At 32.9% G+C, this 19,603-nt stretch overlaps 1 protein-coding gene across 1 annotated transcript; it reads right to left on the bottom strand.

Annotated features, from left to right (window-relative positions):
* Positions 1 to 3,166: 3,166 nt before the first annotated feature.
* Positions 3,167 to 9,637, bottom strand: LOC100820387 (proteasome subunit alpha type-3-like). Its single transcript, NM_001254194.3, has 10 exons — positions 9,312 to 9,637; positions 9,098 to 9,137; positions 8,904 to 8,987; positions 8,042 to 8,115; positions 7,263 to 7,349; positions 7,077 to 7,161; positions 6,901 to 6,947; positions 5,929 to 5,994; positions 4,174 to 4,264; positions 3,167 to 3,484 (listed from the first exon to the last, which is right to left on the bottom strand). Exons 1-10 carry the CDS (start codon positions 9,413 to 9,415, stop codon positions 3,413 to 3,415), a joined length of 750 nt encoding a protein of 249 aa, NP_001241123.1. The 5' UTR covers positions 9,416 to 9,637; the 3' UTR covers positions 3,167 to 3,412.
* Between the last annotated feature and the right edge of the window lie 9,966 nt (positions 9,638 to 19,603).

Raw genomic sequence — 19,603 nt, 5'->3', positions numbered from 1 at the left:
ATTAAAGAAAAACATAATGGTACATGTCGTACTTGTTGGATTAGGCAAATTTAGAAGGGGGGTGAATAGATTCTCAACACCAATTACAAACACCCCTTTAAATCAAACAAAGTCTCTTCAAAAGATCTTTAGAAAACGGAAACTATTATGATGGCCCTTGAGATCAATTTCACTATCAAAATGATTACAAAACTCAAAGTTATAGAGAATAAGAGAAATACACAAGAGTTTATATTAGTTCAATCCAAACTGAACCTACATCCAATTGTTCTAGGTACTCTTAGAACTTCCACTATATAGACAAAATAAGTACAAACACTATGCACACACAATGCTCTAATAGAAATCAAATCTTTCTCTTGAATCCTACAAGAAAAAAAATATACAGAATTGAAGCTCTATCAATTTAACATCTCAGGTAACCCTAACCAAGAACCACAATCTAAACGAATAAAAGATAAAAGGATTGAATACACCTGAAATGTGTAGATTTTTAATCTTCAATATTTTTTCACAAGATGATCAATTCATGATGGTAAAATGAATGACTATTTGATCAACTTCAATCTTCAGACTAATTGCAATGTTATTCTTTTAGAAGACTCTCTTGAAATGTTTTTCTCCAAAACAAAACGTATCAAAAGTCTCTCTTAAAGAATACACATAGGGGTGTATATAAAATTTTGATAGTTAAAATAAATCTAATCGTTTATAAAATCAAGTAGAAGTAAGTTCTTAAGAAACTTAGAGAATAAAAATACTTCATCCACTTCATATTTGATCAATCACTAAGCATGAGAAAGACTAAGACTATATCATACACATGCCTAGTCTAAACATTCAATACAAATGTTTCATCTATTAAACATGTTAGGCATTGCAAAATTATTAAACCAAAACTAAAAAAACTAAGGGCTTCAAGATTTGATCTAACAATTAACATGAAGAAGACACTTAATTGGAATTATGTTAACATTAAATTGAATATTATCTCCTAAAAAATTGTTATATCAATGTAATTACTATAATTAGTATTGAATGAAAAATAATGCACAAATGAAATCAACCAAGCAACGTTAATCCAATGGGTGTAGCACAATTGTCAACGCAGGTTGAGTTTGTAGGATAAGACCTGTATTCAATTCTCACAAAATACTCTTGGAAATGGACAAGGAACTTTAAGTGTGACTATACCTCGAACTGAAAATTAATCTCATAATAAATCTAAAAGATCAAAACTTGTGAGAATACTTCAGGATCCCCTTAGGAAGTCAAAGACCCTAATTGTGTTGATTAAAAAAATAAACAATGTTAATATTCTTATATTTTTAACTATGATTGCATTAATTCTAGCATGTTTAGATATGAAATATATATTTATACTAATTTAAGAATAATTGAAAATACTTTGCGGACATTGGGGGCAGAACCCTTAAGGTGGATGAAAATTTTGTACGGAGAACTATGGAGGATACAGAGGAACGCTATGTAACCTAGAGGGGGCGTTTTGCTCGGGTATGCATAGAGGTGGACCTGAGCAAAATTTTGGTGCCAAAATTTGTGCTAAATGATAAAGTACACGGGGTGAAGTATGATTGACTTCACCAAATATGTTTTAACTCTGGCAAATTTGGGCATTGTCACGAGATGTGCTAAGTTATTCTACAAGCTCCACGAAGGTTCCGGAGGAAAGCAGCAGGGAGCAACCTGTGGTGGATGCACGGGTTGAGGGCTCTTCACCAGGATATTGAAAGGTTTGGACCTTGGATGATGTTAGCTAGAGAGAACCAACGCCTCAAAGGAAGACAGGAGATAATGAACAAGGCGGAGGGAATGGGATAGGCCATGGCAACCGTTGTGATATTCTTTTCGAGGAACAAGGAGTTTCAGCTACTGAAAGAACCACCAAACTGGTGCAGACAAAAGGGACTGACTCAAGCAGAGCAACGAGATTCATTATGAAAAAGGCTTTTCCATAAAAGCCTAACAATTCTCAAGCCAATTCTTCAAAATCCTCTGCCCTTCCCCCAAAACCTTAAGGATTATGGGCATCTGAATAAACCCAAGAATGTCTCTAGTTCTTTTTATTTGTTGTAACTATCCCAGGGGCGTTGAATGAAGGAATGGATGGCGTGCAGATGGTAAATATGAATGGAACCTCCCAACCAAATTGGGTTGCAGGTGGGTCTTCTTTATCTCGACCACCTAATGCTGATAACCCCCAACCCTTGGGAGAGAACCTCCAGATTCGAAGAGCTCTCTAGTTGCTTTGGACACAGGACCCACTAGTGCTACTCAAACCGAGATTGTGTATCCTATTGACACTAATATGACGGATGAACATTCTCTGTCCCTTCAGGGTCATCTCTAAACCACTTTTAATGATTAATTTAGCCTCCTGAAATGTTTAGGGGTGTGGCTGCAAAACACATCCCCTCTCTTATTGGAGAGATTCGTCAAAGGCATAGTGTTGGCCTTTCTGCTCTGGTGGAAACCAAAATTGGAGGAAATAAAGCTGAGAAGATTTCCTAAACTCATCAAAGGATTTATTAGAAGCCGAAGTATTTACGACTGCACTTGTGTCACCTCGGAGGAGGCTAGTAATTTGCTTAATAAGAGTGTTTGGCGGCAACTTTGTTTTGAAAGTGTATATCCGCAAATCCAATTGGGATTATTTGCTGAAAGTCCTTCAGGTTCAATAACATTTTTGTGACTGGTTTCTTCCTACTTCGTAATCGGAAAAACTCTAATTTATAGTTAATGGCAAACCTGCTGGTTACTACTTTTGTAAGAGGGGTGTGCGCCAAGGAGATGCCCTCTCTCCTCTACTCTTTTGTCTCGTCAAGGAAGCTCTTAGCCACCAATGTCCCAAGGACATTTATTAGAATTAGCCAAACAGATATTTCTAATTCCAAATCCCAAGATTTAATTCATAACTCGTTATATTCCTCAGGCGTATAAAACTCAGATCTCAAAGAAAAATGCCAAGGAAACTTAACAGACTATTATGAAAGTAAATTTCACGTGAACCCTCCTAAAAGAGTAGGCTATGATTTGTTAACGAGACCCATATAAATTTATGTAATAATGTTGAAAGTGTTCCTGAATATTTGATGGTTCAAATCCTATGCAAGCAAAAAGGAATGCGCACAAATGACGAGTAAAATAAAGGAAACTCAATGATGTGCACATTAGCATAAAGGATTTGACAGAGAATTCAACACAAATCAATAAAGGTCAGAATCTAAAGAACTTCAAAACAATTCTCCCAGTAACAGGAAATCAACAAGGGCATTAATTCATCAAGAAGCATACAAAATCCGACTATCGAAGCCTTGTATTTCCTATAGATGTTCCAAATGCTCAATTACAAGTTATGAAATGCAACTTTGAAATAAACATTTCTAGTCTATTAATCTGCATCCATTTCTTCAAGAGCTGCTTTGGCAGCTGCCTTTGCTTCTTCTAGAAGCTCATCCGGGACCTGTAAAGGATTAATTCAGCAGCATATAGACTAACAAGCTTCAAAAACTAACAAAAAACTATATTTCCAGGCAAACCATTGTTAGAGAAGTGGGAAACAGTTAAATAATAAGAAAAGAAACCAGCATTCAAACTCAAAACATCCTCTTTTGGGAGGATGGCTGAGACTATACTTGAATGCATAATTTCCTATTAAAAGAAGCCAGAGAAACTTGTTAAACTGAATTTAGGTCATCTCATGAGATGAATGCCATGCCAAGAGAAACAGGACAAAAGTGCATTCCACAGCCATACTAAACTAAAGAGGCTTTGTACTACACATCTAATATAACAAATTTGACCCTATTTGTAAAATGAAATACCATGGAATTAGTGAGAGCACAAATTATCACAGGAAGTCTTTTTAGCACACCGAATTTGTATTAGATTCATCAAATTGTCTTACATCAGCTGCAAATATAATTTAAATTCTAGCACAAGCCAACAACTTCTTCCAGTGTTCTCCCCCATCCCCAATTCAACTTAACAGACCAATATTTCCACTACCAGAAACTTACCCTCCAAAAACAATTTTCTTCACTCTTATTTTATGCTCTCAGCCAGGAAGCAAAAGAAATAAATGATAAAATTACAACCAATCACAAATGAAGCACATTGATCATTGTCACCAAAAGCACACCCCAGCCTTACCTTCTCATGTTGGCGGTTTGACTCATCACACACCCAGCTCATTTCTAGCTCAAAATCTTTGTCCTTTGCCTCATCATGAACTCCATATATACTGCTTGGCACAAACAAATGCAAAAAATTCTTGTAAGGAATGTCTTATTATATCAAAGCATGTCTTATAAAAGATTCACCCATTTTGAATTAAAAGCCCCAATATAATGTTACCCATCCAATAAAATATAGCTTGGAAGTTGCAAAACAAATTGAAACTCAAAATCTCAATACCAACAGCCCAATGGCATTCAAGTAATTGTAAATTATATAATGAAAACATATGCCTAAATGACTGTAATTTGAATTTGAATTTATTTTTAGGAATTTAGGTTGTTTTAAGATACTGTTTAGATAAAGACAAGGATATGATCTTATCATTTAGATTTAGGAAATTATCAGTCTGATTATAAGATTAGCATAATGTTAGTATTTGAATTTTTGTATTGCACTTATGCTCTATATATAGAGCCCAAGAATAAAATATTAATGAAGCTTCTAAACATTATACATCTCGTTCATTTACAAATATACTTACTACACAAAAAACCAACAAGATAAATTATCCATAACAGCATTAGGGAAAAATATTATCATTTTTCTCTTGGTTGGATAATAAACACATTTCTTGTTACTTCACAATTTTAAAGTCTTGATATGGATATGGACAAACAGACACACTACAATACAAACTCTAGAATATCCTATTCTTTCTCATGCTCAATTGTATAATTTTACCTTGATCTTGTATTGCTATCAGAAGTTCCAAATAAAATTGTATGAGGCATTTTTACCCCCTATTTCCTCAATTTTCAAATGCTTAAAAATTAGTCCCCAACACAATTGGTATATAAAGAAGACTTAAAAAATTAAAAAAAGGGTGGTGGGTGGGTATGGTTACCTACTGTTTGATCACTTTGGTTGCATAGGAACAGTATAAGGACGCAGAACAGGTGTTTGGGTTCAAAATCAGATCTTGTTCCAGGCTAAAAGCTAAAACGGAAGGCTTCTCAGCTTCATTTTATGTATGGTCGGTCTGTGGAACCAATCTATATCTGAAAGCTTTGTAGGAGAATAGAATAAACTGGTTTACTCTGACAGGACATGTGGCAGTATGGTTATGAGGCTGTTATGAATGTGAAGAAAAGTCATTGCATGCGGGAGAAGTATAATTATTGGTTAGGTGTTATACATGGCAGTATAGGGAATTCTGAGGATGGGATTCTGAATATGCTAAAACCCTGGTACTACATTTGGTCAACACACAGGATGGTAGGCTGTACATGCAGCTTCTGTGATTGGTATATTTCAGTTGATACAATGTGTGGTTGTAGTTAGTGCTGGTATACTTTTTTATTGTGGTACAACTTTATTAGTTTTAATTTAGTTAGTTAGGCAGCTTTGTTTTGTTGTTTTGCTGGCTGCAGGTTTCAATTGCAGTTGCTGAGATATGTTTTGGTTTAAATGGGATGTAAATTTTTTCTTTGTATTAGGGACGCTGCATTGTTTTATAGGTTGAAAGGCATCATAAACACAATTGTATGAGACATGGTACCCCTTGTACCATCAGTAATATATTTTCTTTGGCTGATTAAAAAATAAAACAATTGGTATATAAAGAGACATGACAAAGCATCCAAATACAGACTGGGCAACTCTCGATTTAAGAATATGTGTGTGTGTGTAAACTACAAAAAAACTATAGCCAACAATCAGGCTACTTACATTTTAGCCACTTCAATAACCCCTTGTCGACATGTCATATCAGCAAGCTTTAACTTTTCAATCTCTCTGCAAATAAATAACAAGATTACTTAAATATCATATTGAGATGAGTCTGATATCTCAAGATTACATTTGAATAAAATCATGAGGTTGAATTAATTGAAATACTTTAAGGTTATAGCAAAAAAGGTTTCAGCTAAAACAAATGCAAGGCAGCGTAAGAAATAAATTACTACATTAGCAATAACGCTTAAATATCTACATAAACAGAATATTCCATAAAGATTATATTTAAGCCCCATGCTGAGATGCAAGTAATATGCTGTTTCATATTTATCAAAATATAGGAATGGAAATGATGCAGGAGGCCCACAGAATTAAGTCATAAACCTGAACTCAACTACATCTGTGCATACACATAAACCAAATCCTACCATTTTAATTTTACACCCTCCCCAAACCCACAATGAATATGGCCTAAGGAATACATCGAAGTGTGCAAGTAAGGTATTTTGCATTGTAGTCAACAGCTAAATGATTCAGGAGTGAATTCTAATTTACATTAGAGCTTCCTTGCTTTAGTTTATTCATTTCAAACAATTAGAAGCAGATTTCAAATAAAGAAAACAAATGGAAAAAACTGAAGTAACACATTATCAGTTGGTCTTCTGATAATTATCCCACAAATAGGATGAACTATGATGTTTCTAAGAAGGTCTACTGCTATCTTGCTTAAGCTTCAGCAGCTTATTGCCATAATTCACAAACCTAGATCCCAAATAACAGCAACTCAAAGTAGTTATTAGATAGCATGGAATATATTTCATTTTTATAAAAAATAAATACTATTTAAGAGAAAGTTAAGGATACAAATATAAGAGGATAAGATATCACCCCTAACAGAGCAAAACAAATGTAGTTATTTGATTTAGTACATAATTACATCACTGTAAGTGATGTATATTCACTTACGTTTTAGCAGCCTGCCTGCCCTTCCCAATTGCAGCACCGAAATATCTCTAGAACAATTACCAAATGAACAAATCATTACAAAAATACCACATGGAACTTCCAAAAAGGAATATCAATTGCATGTGTAATTATAAAGAAGTCTGGAAGTTGCTATCAAATGACAAAAAGTAGCTCACATAGGAAACACCGGAAGGTTCAACCATGTACAACTGTGGTCCATCCCTGTCATAACCTCCTAGTATGACACCACATCCAAAAGGTCTGCAGCACCATTATAGATCTGTTGTTAATATGAAATATGACAATACAACTTTAAAATGACTACAAGACAAGACATTAACAGGAATTGGTTCACATATAACCTGAGCCACCAATATAGCGTACAGAGGTGCACATAACTAGCCACACGGTCAGCAAGTTCCTTAACAGGAATTGGTTCGCCATATACGCTGAAAAGAAACACAAGCCAGCATAAACATTTTTCTTCTCAAGATACAAGCAAACATTTAATTAAACCTAAGAGTTAAGAGATCCTTATACTTGCTGATCAAAAAAAAAAAAAAAAAAGATCCTTATACTTCAGTCATACTGAATAAAGGTCACAGGTGATTGGTTTCTGTAGATTCTCATGCTATTATATGCTAATCTTGACTGTGTAAGAGATTTACAGTAACTTAAAATGATTTGCCAGGCTACTTTGATATAAAATCTATTATTTATCAAATAAAAGATTGCTCGTCCTATTTCAATCAGGGCAGGGCAGCAATAGTAAATAGTAATTCATGAAAGTTGGTAGCTATCACTTATTTTTCTTGTGGGAGAGAGCAAAATAGGAACTTATGATAAGTTTGACTTCAAAAGTTAAAACAAGGTCAAGTCAATTATGCAGGGTTTCGATTGGTCCATCTAAACTAGCTATACTTTTTTCTCCATGAAGAAATAAAAGCTAAATGAAAAGAACTTAAAATTACATTGACTACAAAATCAAAAAACAAGGCTAAATTACTTTACAAGTTGTCAATTAATCCAAGGCAGTAGCCCATAAAAAAGATAAGAGTATTCAGTCACACATTTAGATAAATAAAAGGGATGGGGAAGGAGGCATCTTAAGATGTATACGTTGCAAGAGAATGAAGTAAACCTGTCATAGTTAGTAGCTTCAGACTTAGCCCTGGCAACAATTTGTCTGCCATCAGCTGCTAATCCTGCTACAGCCTAAAATTGGAAGAAGATTAATGCATACATCAAAATAAGTCTAAAACATCAAATTAACCGGGATGTGACAGCATAATATGGCCAATGTAAAGCTTTAACTTATAAATTTATAATACACTGGCTGCTTTAGTACATGGCACCAGACACACAACAATTTCTACTTAACTGAATTTTATCAATAACAGCAAGAGTTCAATAACTTTTCTAATATTCACCTCCAATTAACAAATAAGAAAAACATCCCAAAATCGCTGCTTAACATTTGGTCAATCAGGCACAGTCATGGGTGTAAATCAAAGATTGATCATGCCTACCAAATAGGACCTAACATGGCATGAAATAAACACAGGAAAAAAAATACTTCCAATTAGTGCTACTGATCTATACACACACACACTGTGCTCGTACTTCTTCACTTTCTTTCACTCTTAAGCTTCATCTCACTCAAACCAAAGTTTGAAATTGCAGTCATAATCCCAATTGTAGTTTTGTAGCAATAATTGATGTGTAAAATTGTGAACAGATGCAGCTGATACGGCCGCAGAGACCACAAAAATCCCTGACCTTGGAGCTGCAATTGCATCCAGGACAATTTTTAAAAACCTCGACTCACACCACTTCATCACTAGCATTTCATGGAGAACCTTGTTAACAAATGCAAGTCAAACCACGTCTCTTTTATTATGCAAATCCCTTTCGGGTATATACAAAATCAAAACAAAGAGCAAAAAAAGCACCAACATGTAAAAAATAAAACAAAATACGATAAGGGGTTAACGTCAAAGTACCATCCCAGAGTGACGATGAACGGAGTGTATTCTTCTATTGGAACCCGGAAGCATCATTTTCGACGGAATAAGCTTCTCAACGCCCTAAACCCCAAAAACCCCAACTAATAAAATTATTCCAAAAAAAATTAAAAAAAAATAAACGCATAAAAACCCTAATGCACCAGAAAATTTCAGGAAAAAAAAAAACCTACCAACACAACCCCATCTTTGCACTTGATCCCAATAACAGTCCTGCAACAAAGTTTCAAATCTAAGATCACTACCAATACAAAAATTACAAAATCATTTAAAAAAAAAAAACATACTCATAATTATTAAATAAACTCTTTTTTTCAATTTTAAAACCACGAATTTAAAAGTATAATAATAATAATAATAATAATAATAATAATGATAAGTACCAACCCGCTGTTGTCGACGGCTTTAGCGGCATACTCGATCTGGAAAACGCGGCCATCAGGGGAGAAAGTGGTGACCGATAGATCGTAACCTGTACCGATGCTACTCATCTTTTTCGAATGCTGACTTTAGTTTCGCTTCTTTTTCTTCTTTCTTCTGTGAGTTTCGTTGTGCAGCACCCCAGAGGAATGAAGAATATAAAGGGGATCTTTGCTTGCTCAAGAGTTTAACTGCGTGACTAAAAAGTTAGTAAATTGTACAGATCGCTGGTTATTTTTGCAATATTACAAGATAGTCCCCCACTGGCACAAAATGGGCTTCACACTTCTCAGTTTCCACTTGCCAATTGCCATTCGGATGCTCTCCTCTTTTTTTAAAATATATTTTTAGAGTTGAATTTTTTTAATTTTCTAAATTTAAAGTTATTTTTTATAGTTATTAAAATTCATAAAATGTTCCTTTTACTTCTTCTATATAATATAAGTCAAATATGAAATAAAAAATTTATAATTTGTAATAACTTTTGATCGTCAAAATTTAATTTTCTATTTTATATTTTAAAGTATATTTCTCGTGGTTAAAAATAATCATAATCAAGTCAATAAAAAAACTAAAAATCATTAATTACTTTAAAAATTGATTTAATTTTTTTTATTGACTTTATTTTGACAATTTCAAACCATCAAAAAATCGTATTTTAAAATATTAAATAGAAAATCAAATTATGATGATAAAAAATGTCAAAAAATGTAGGGGTGTAAGCGGGTTAGGTTAGGATAGGTTTGATCAATATCATTATCCAACCCAATCAAATTTGAACAGGTTGGTTTGGATTGATTTTCTAAAAAAAAAAATGAAATTCAACCTAAACCAACCCATTTATAAACGGTGTGGATTGAGTTAATGATCAAAACATTTAATTTTATCTATTCTTTTTTAGAATACAATATTTTTATAAGCTAAATTTTTTATTAAATGAATCAAGCACAACTATTTATTGTTAGATTTTGTATTAAAAACAAATTTTTGTCATGCTGTCATAGCCCACTTCACTCCAGTGACTCTTATCTATTTATCTATCTATTCGTAGGGGATGGGAAATTAAGCATATCATATTCGAAATAAGGAGTTTCAATAGGCATAGTGAGGATGGGTTTTAAACACTTTTTTCTACCAAAACCAATGGGACATTATGAGGCCTACTCTTTGTAAACAGATTCGAAATATATGTAAAAGCTCATGTAAAGTGGCTTTAATCAATAAAATCATTGTCGCTTTGATCTTAAAGGTTAAGAATGCGTTGATGCTTACTTAATACAAGTCGATAAGTTTATGTAATCAATACTCAATAGTATTTGATTTTTTAAAAATTTAAAAATATATATTATATATTACATATAATAATAATAATAATAATAATAATAATTTAATACAAATTAATGGATCAATGGGTCAAGTCAACGGGTTAACGAGTTCTGATATTAAACCTTGTGATCCAACCAAAAACTCAACCGATTTGATCGGTTATGTTCGAATATAACCCAAACTCAAAAATTACCACATTCAAATTGTTTTAGTTGGTTTGGGTCAACTTAGGTTCGCGGGTTGCACCCCTAAAAAATTGTGAATCTCTTATTTCTTTTTTGACTCACACCTTGTAGAAGGACAAGAAATAACATTTTTTGGATTCGAAAGACTAAAAAAAAATTCAAATTTAAAGAATTAAAAAGAAAATAACTCATATTTAAAAGACTAAAACATTTAAATTTTTTGTTACCATAAGATCCTAATTTAGTATATTATAATCAAGCCAACTTCGTTCATAAATTTAGTAACGACTGAATTTGAAATAACTATATAAAAATTAAATAATAGACTAATATATTAAGAAATAAAAAAACTACAGTTAATTTTAATAAAGGATAATATTATAAATATATTTTATATTATTTAAATATATTTTTGGTATACAATATTTAATGGTAAAAATACCATTTTAGTTCATATATTTTGTAAAATTCTTGATTTTAGTTCCTATATTCTATCATAGAATATTTTGGTCCCTAAATTTTTAAAATTAGTGTTTTTAATTTTTCAGACACCATATAGAAAACAATGTTAACCTGAACTAAAACCACTTATTTTAAAAGTTCAAGCGCCAAAGTATTAAAAAATGAAGTATGATGACTAAAACTAAAAAAAAATACAAAATATAGAAACTAAAATTATATATTACAAGTTGTCCATATAATTAATTGTCTTAAGTATATGCAAATATGATTTTATCTAATTTTAGTCTTTGTTAAAAATTTAACTGCATTTAGATTCTTAAAATTTTTGTCACAGTACAATTAGATTTGATCTTCTTAAGTAAGATTTAGTGATTTGAGATTTATGTATTGAAAAAACATGATTGGGAGAAAAAATCTACTAAAAGTCACTAATTAGATTCTTTGACAAAGATATTCATTGAAAAAATTAATAAATACTCCATATTAATAACATAATTTAAAAAAAGACTAATAAAGCAATATTAATTAAGATAGTTAAGGTTATAAAAAATGTTTAAATTCATATAATTAGATTATTTTTGGGTCTGTAATTCAATTAAGTAATATGTCTATCAATTATATAGATAACGTAATTACATAATTTACTTTTATAATTTATTTTTATTTTAGTATAGATTTTTATTGGTTTTCATATTGTTCTGCTCGATTCAATACTTTGCTTTTAACATTGTACTTTTTAAAAAAATATTTTTAATATACTACTTTGGTATTTGAAAACAAAAACGCTCGTTGTACATTAAAAAATTAAATTACATCACAATCAAATAAAATTAATGAATTGAGCTTTAATTTTTAGTTAATATATCCAAAACATCAAATAAATGATAATTCAATAATAATGATCGTATTCTTAGGATTGAATCTCAAAATTCATCAACACAAGTAGCCAATTCTATCACAAAAGTAATCATACTAATAAGATAATTAACATGTCCATTATTAGGTTTTCTAGCATGAAAATTCTAAAAATATCAAATTAGCTCCGAAATTAATGAAATTTGGTATGATCACTCCACATATGCTATAATCCTACATAAAAATTTCTCGTGCCATTTTCCATACAAATAGTATTTATTTCTATTTAATTCTCGAATATGTGCACATGCAAAAAAGTCACAATTTCTCATTTTTCTAAAATATCACTTCTTATCAGTTTCTTACGAAACTTAGTAATCATACCCAAGACATGTAAATTTCAGAGGGTCCAATCCATACCACAAATATTTTTACAATAATTCTTTTTCATGGCTGCCTGCAATTTCAGAATATAACTTTTATTTAGGAAAAAAAAATGGTAAACTAATTTTCTAAAATTCCAGAAAAATCACACATGTTTCTCAAGGTACATAGGTCCATGAAAAAATTTGAAACCAAAGTTTTTGCTCCAAAAACTAATTTTCCCCGATTAAAGTTAACTGTGTGTTGTTTTTCAACTTTCAATCAAATAAAATACTTTCACCCACAATTAAGGTCTCAACGTCAAATTGTATTGACAGCAGCGTCAAGTAACATTGCATCTCTATTATTACTTGAAGGTAGAACAACTCATTCAAAATTCAAAATCCACGTGCCTACCATAGATGACTCCATTTGTAATATTCACTGAGTGAGTGAGCCTGCGGAACTATTAAAATTGGCAAAGTTAATAATTTGGGATGAAGTTTCAATGACGCATAAATTCTATTTTGAAACACTTGATAAGAGTTTGAGAGACATCGTGCATGAGAGTTTACAATAACGCTCATTTAACCTTTGGAGGCAAATTCATTGTTTTTTTGGGGACTTTAGACAAATTTTATCGATCATCCCTAGAGGTAGCTATTATGATATTGTCCATGTGTCATACCTATGTGAGCATTGTCAAGTATTAACTCTGACTAGAAATATGTGTTTACAATCAGGTTTGGACATTACAAGTGCTATAGAACTTAGCCAATTCTCAAAATGGATTTTGGATATCAGTGATGGAAAAATATCTGAACCAAACGATTGTTACGCTTCAATAGATATTCTAAATGAATTTCTCATTTCATTTGATTACCTAATAATTGATATTGTTCGAAGTACATATCCTAATATTATTGAACATTTAAATGATGAGGAATTTTTGCAATCTAGAGCAATTTTGGAATCAACAATTGAGACTGTTGGTCAAATCAATGAATATGTTCTTTCGTTAGTTTCAAGTATTTAATTTAATTAACTTTCAAAGCAATACTATTCTGCATTACATTGATATTATATAATATGCACGATTTCTAGCTTTTAAATTCACCATGGGATAAAAAAGAATATTTAAGTTCTGATTCAATTGACATGTCAAACACCATTGGTAGACAATCATTTGAAGTCCTAACCCCTGAGTTCCTAAAGCTAAAGGATTATACAATGGTACTAGATTAATTGTTGCAAGGTTAAACCATGTCACTGAAGCAAAGACTATGACTGCAACGAAAATGGCAAATATGATTTACATTCCGCGAATGTTATTGTCTCCTTCACAATCTCCATAGTTTTTTAAACTTATAAGAAGACAATTCCCTATTATTGTCTCACATGTCATGACTTTTAACAAATCATAAGGTTAATCATTTGTAAGTGTGGGATTATATTTGCTTAGACTAATGTTCAGTCATGAACACAGTTATACGTGGCAATTTCTAGAGTGCTGAGTAAATGAGGCTTGAAAATTTTAATACATGATAAGGACAAAAAACCATGTAAGACTACTGTCAATGTTATATTCAAAGAGGTTTTTCATAATTTCTAACTGGTACATATCTTTTTTTATTTATTTCCTAATTAACATATTTGACTTTTATTTTACGCTCTTATAATCATTGATATCTTTTATACACAATCTCATATTTTATATTCAATAATTCAGCTCCTATTATTTATTTAACCTCAGTGTTTTTCTACACAAATTACATAAGTCAACAAATAATTGAAAATTTACAAATCTATAATGGTTGGAGTCACCAATAGTTTGGTCATACATAATTTTTTATTTTAAGTAAATTTACATGTTACTATGTTTTATCTATCCTTTTGGATTAAGAGTATTTTAGACAATAAATTCAAGTTTAACTTTATAGTTCCTATCAACGTTTATTTATAGATACAAACTGGAAATTGAGCCCTATGACAAGGAGGAGAATCTAAACTTCATCTTTTTGGATAATGAATGTGGTCAGCTGATAGGGAGGTCTGCACTCCAACCATAATCTTTTGATTGTATATAAATTTGTATACTCTAAAGAGTTTATCGTCTTTTTGAAACAAGTAGACTTAAAAATTTTAAGATTTTTATTTATATAATATTTATGAATTCCAAATTGAGTTGACAATTGTATTTTCCTCTTTTATGTCAATATGATAATAACTTGTTGATTTCAACTTTAGCTTTGACAGTTTGGTTCAAAATAGCCTTAATAACATAAGAAAAGTGAGTTATATATCTATTTGTACAAATTCACACTACTAGAAAAAACTGATTTAACATCGGCGGATTAACATCGATTTTGTCAAAAACCGATATTAACGTAAACGCGGTGGCATAATTATAAATAATGTGTATTTCTTAACATCGGTTTTATGAAAACCGATGTTAACAAAGTGACTCTAACATCGGTTTTCAAGAAAATCGATGTTAATGAAGCGACGTTAACATCGGTTTTATGAAAACCGATGTTAACGTCGCTTCATTAACATCAGTTTTGAAAAAAACCGATGTTATAGTCGATTCGTTAACATCGGTTTTCAGAAAACCGATATTAACATATAATCAGTTAACATCGGTTTTGAAAAAAATCGATGTTATAGTCGATTCGTTAACATCGATTTTCAGAAAACCGATGTTAACATATAATCAATTAACATCGGTTTTTTGAATAAAACCGATGTTAACGTTGACATCAATTTGTTAACATGGGTGTTTTATTGAAAATCGATGTTAAACTTACATTTTAAATTGTATTTGACGCGACCTATTTCGCTCGCGCTCCCTTCTTCTCCGTTTACCCTCTCGCGCTTTCTTCTTCTCTGTGAACCCTTTCGCGCTCTCTTCTCCATTGCACTATTAACATCGAAGGCTGTTGTTCTCCATTGCACTGAAGACCGTGACAGGTATGCTTCGTCTACCTGTGTTGTTCTATTGAACTGAAGAACGTGACCGTGCTAGGTCTGTTTCTGGAACTCGTGGTTAAGCTAAGGACCTTTTTTGGTTTCTGGTGCAAGGATTGACGAATTAGTGGTCACCTGAGGTACATTTGACTGGTAGTACGTGGTGTTTGTGGTCAGCTGAGGTATATTTCACCTGAGGTACAATCTCGCTGGCATTGTCGCTGTTGTGTTCGAGGTAAGCTTCATGTCTTCATTGTAAGTTTGTGCTTCCGCGTACGTGGTGTTTGTGCTCTTTCTTCTTATAGATTGTTAGTTAGTTTCTTAAATAGTTACTACTACTAGCTAGGGTTTGGAATGCAGGTAGTGTTGCTTGGAAAGCTGTGTATCCATTAGGTTCTGCTCATTATTTTCCTCAGTTGCTTCTCCTTGCATCAAAAGGTATGCACTCCTTGTTGTGTATCCATTAGGTTCTGCTCTTCGTTTCCAGCAATGTACTGAATGTGGATGAATATGAATCTTTGTTGTATGTTCTAAAAATCTGGTAGTTGCCTCAATTTCTTGAATAGCATTTTTTGTTCTTGTATGGTTTTTTTTTTTTTTTGCACAGCAGAAATCAGTAGTATTATATATAATACAGTACTATGTGTACTGAAGAGAGGATTAAAAAAATACAAGGCAAAATTGTGGTCCACTAGTTGCCCCATTGCTGCTCCACTAGTTGCTGGAACCCCTTGTCCTTCAACCACCAGTTCATAACCCCTTGTCCTCCTGCTGTAATTGATTAGTTTATGGAAATAGAAGTTGTTGTTGTCCCCTTCTTTAATCCATTTTTTAGTTAGTGTTTTTTTTTTTGCACTGCAAAAATCAGATAGTATTAACAAAGCTTCAGTACTAGGTGTACTGAAAATAATAGATAATTACAAAGGCAGATTCTACCAAACCCAACTACAAAAATATAGCCCAATGAGAGAAATGTGCACTGTCCTTGCCATAACATAGTGCACTCCACCCTCCATATTTGGATATCAAGACTCTAGCCCAGAGCTGATTCTGATTGTTTGCCAATTCCCACCCCCATTTAGTAAGCAAGGCTTCATTAAAGTTGGACAGGTCTTTAATCCCGAGCCCTCTTTTGTTCTTGGAAAGACACACAGAGTCCCAATTAACTCAGGCAATCTTGGCTGCCTCAGAGCCTCCTCCCCATAAAAACTTCCTCTGGATAGATACTACCTTATGCACCACTTTTTTAGGAATTTTAAAGAAAGACAATAGGTAAATAGGAAGGGTTGTTAAGACATAATTGATGAGGGATATCCTGCCTCCCATAGATAGGCATCTCTACTTCCATTTTGCTAGTTTAGTTTCAAACTTGCTGATGAGAGGCTGCCAAACATTCCAGCTTTTAGAGGTCGACCCCACTGGAATTCCAAGGTAAGAAAAAGGAAAATCCAACTGGCCACAATTAAGAAAGTTAGCTGCTTCCCTGCACCAAGCCACAGATTTACCCAAGCACCCAAATTGACTTTTAGCATAGTTGATCTTGAGCCCTGAAGCCAACTAAAAAATTCTCAGGATAGATTTCATGACTCTAACATTAGTTGTAGTTGCAGTTCCAAAAAACAGGGTCTATAATCATTAAGAGATTGAGGGTTAATGATCTTGGGGATAGGGGCTATGAAGGATGCATTGCTTCCTTTGAGGAATATGCCATTAATGAAGAACTCATCGAAGAACCCGATGAAATCAGGTTTTAGAATTTCCCAAAACTACTTGATAAAGTTGAAGTTCAAACCATCCAGGCCAGGGCTTTTATCTCCACCACAAGCCCAAACTGCAGACTTGATTTCCACTTCAGAGAATCTAGCAACAAGGCTTTCCTTCTGCCCTTGGCCAAGAGAAGAAAACTGAATCCCATCCAGGGTTGGTCTGCAAGGGTTCTGCTTTGAGAATCTTTCTTTGAAATGCTTAAAGACTGCATTCTTTTTTTTTTTGGAAGGCGAAAATATGAATATTATTAATAAACTAACCTTCCTTCCATATTGCCAAGAATCTTTTTTTGAAATGCTTACAGCCCTCACTCAGCCAAGAATCTTGCCAAAATTTGATTTTGTCCCCACAACCAACCTTCCATACCATATTCTGGTGGATACTGTGGAAATCAGGCTGATTATAAAGTCTTCTAAGGTCCTTCCACCAATGGGAATGCCAATCTTTATCTCTGCCACTCTGCAGTTTCCGTTTAATGTTAAGTTGTAACAAGTGTTCTACAAAATAACCCAAGTATTGGTCCTCTAGCAATTTCCTATTAGGAAGACAAGAATATAAAAGCTTCTATACAGTCATCAACAGTCCCTGTTTGCTTCAAATCTTTCATCTTTACATAAGAATTTTCAACATTTCTCCCTCCAAACCTTGCAACAAGGCTACCTTAAAATTGTCCTAAGCCAAAGGTGCCTCAGTTACTCTTATGTATTGTTTGGATTGATGGAATTACAAAAGGAAAAAAATAATTTCTTTTTAATTGTTTGGTTAGAGTAAAAAGAGAATGAAAAGAAATTGGCTAAATTACTAAGCATACAACTTTACCCTTTAAATATTATAATATTATAATTATAATAATAAAAAAAGCACAACCAAAGTTTGCTTCTATATGGCCTGTCCATCTCTTTCTCTCTTTCTTTCTCTCTCTCTGTCTCTCTGTGTTGCTGAAACTGCATATGCCATGTCATTGCTTCTACTTTTTTTTGCTGCTTTTATTTTGAGACTCCTTTCCATTTTGGCCTTGCCTGTGACAGTAGAAATTATAAAGTGTTTAGTTGTTCTCAAATTGGTGAACGGCAATGCCACACAAATGGAAGGGTGCTTCAACTTTTGTGGGAGCACAAGCTAAAGGAATTCACAGTACTAACCAGAGAAACATTCTTACAGTGACTCAACAGCCTCTCAATAATGGAAATTTCCTTAATGTCCTATCTTTTCTCCCCTGCTAGCATCAATTTTAGCTTCCAGCCTTCAAGTTTTTCCTCAAACAAATACATACTCTTGATCACCTTAGTTGAGTTGAAATGATGAATTCACTGGCCACAGAACCTCCTCTTTTCGATTCAGCAGGTCGGACCAAAATGATAGAACACCAATTGATAAATGAATAAAATATAATATTGAACACACAAATCACACATAATACAAAAATACACTCGCAGTCCTAGAGACAAAAGTGTCCTACAAAGAGCATTCTCACTCCATATGCGGTAACTAACTACACACTTCCTAATTACTCAAGCTATTACCAAAGCTATTATACATTCAGTTTATAATACAGAACTACTTTCTAATACAACATTGCTAATACAAAATCAATTATTTTTTTTATCACATACACTCCTAATAATCAACAGCCTCCAATTCGGGATCCTTTCCTATCTAACTTGGATCTATGTGTCCATCAGTTTGCTTCTTAAATCATAATTATATATAAAGATGATAATGATTACAAAATTTTTGACACAAACTCACCTTGAATGTGCCTAGTCTTCCATCTTTACTGCGTGTTCCCTCAGGAAAGAAAAAAACAGAGGCTCCTTTCTTGATAAGATCCATGCATCGTTTAAGGTAGTCCTATATGTTAAGAAGCAAACAAAACCATGACTTCAAGGTTATTGGTATCATTTAATCCAAAGGGGGAAAATAATTTCACAAAAAACACTGACTTCTTATTAAGAAGAACTAGTTAAAATTAATTGTAATAATAATAATAGTGAAGGAATACCAGCTGACTTCGGCTGTCCATGCGCTTCAAAGGAATGATGCCCAAAAGAAACATCGCCCACCCAATTATTGGAAAGAGGAATATCCCAGTCTTGCTTATGAACTTAAAGCTTCTTCCTAAAGTAAGAAGAGTATATATGTCTAGAAAACTCTGATGATTTGAAACATACACAGCAGGAGTATCTGGAGGTGGCAGATTCTCCAATCCTTCAAATTTTTTTTTGGAAGGCAGAAAATATATAGTATTATTAATAAGAGCAATAGTACCAGAGGTACTTAAGTGCATTTTTACAACAGTAGCTATGCTGCCAGCCTCCCAAAAAACACATATAA

This window comes from Glycine max, chromosome 5 (genome assembly GCF_000004515.6).
Source record: "Glycine max cultivar Williams 82 chromosome 5, Glycine_max_v4.0, whole genome shotgun sequence".
Classification (NCBI taxonomy): domain Eukaryota; kingdom Viridiplantae; phylum Streptophyta; class Magnoliopsida; order Fabales; family Fabaceae; genus Glycine; species Glycine max.
This window is presented reverse-complemented; position numbering and strand designations above follow the sequence as displayed.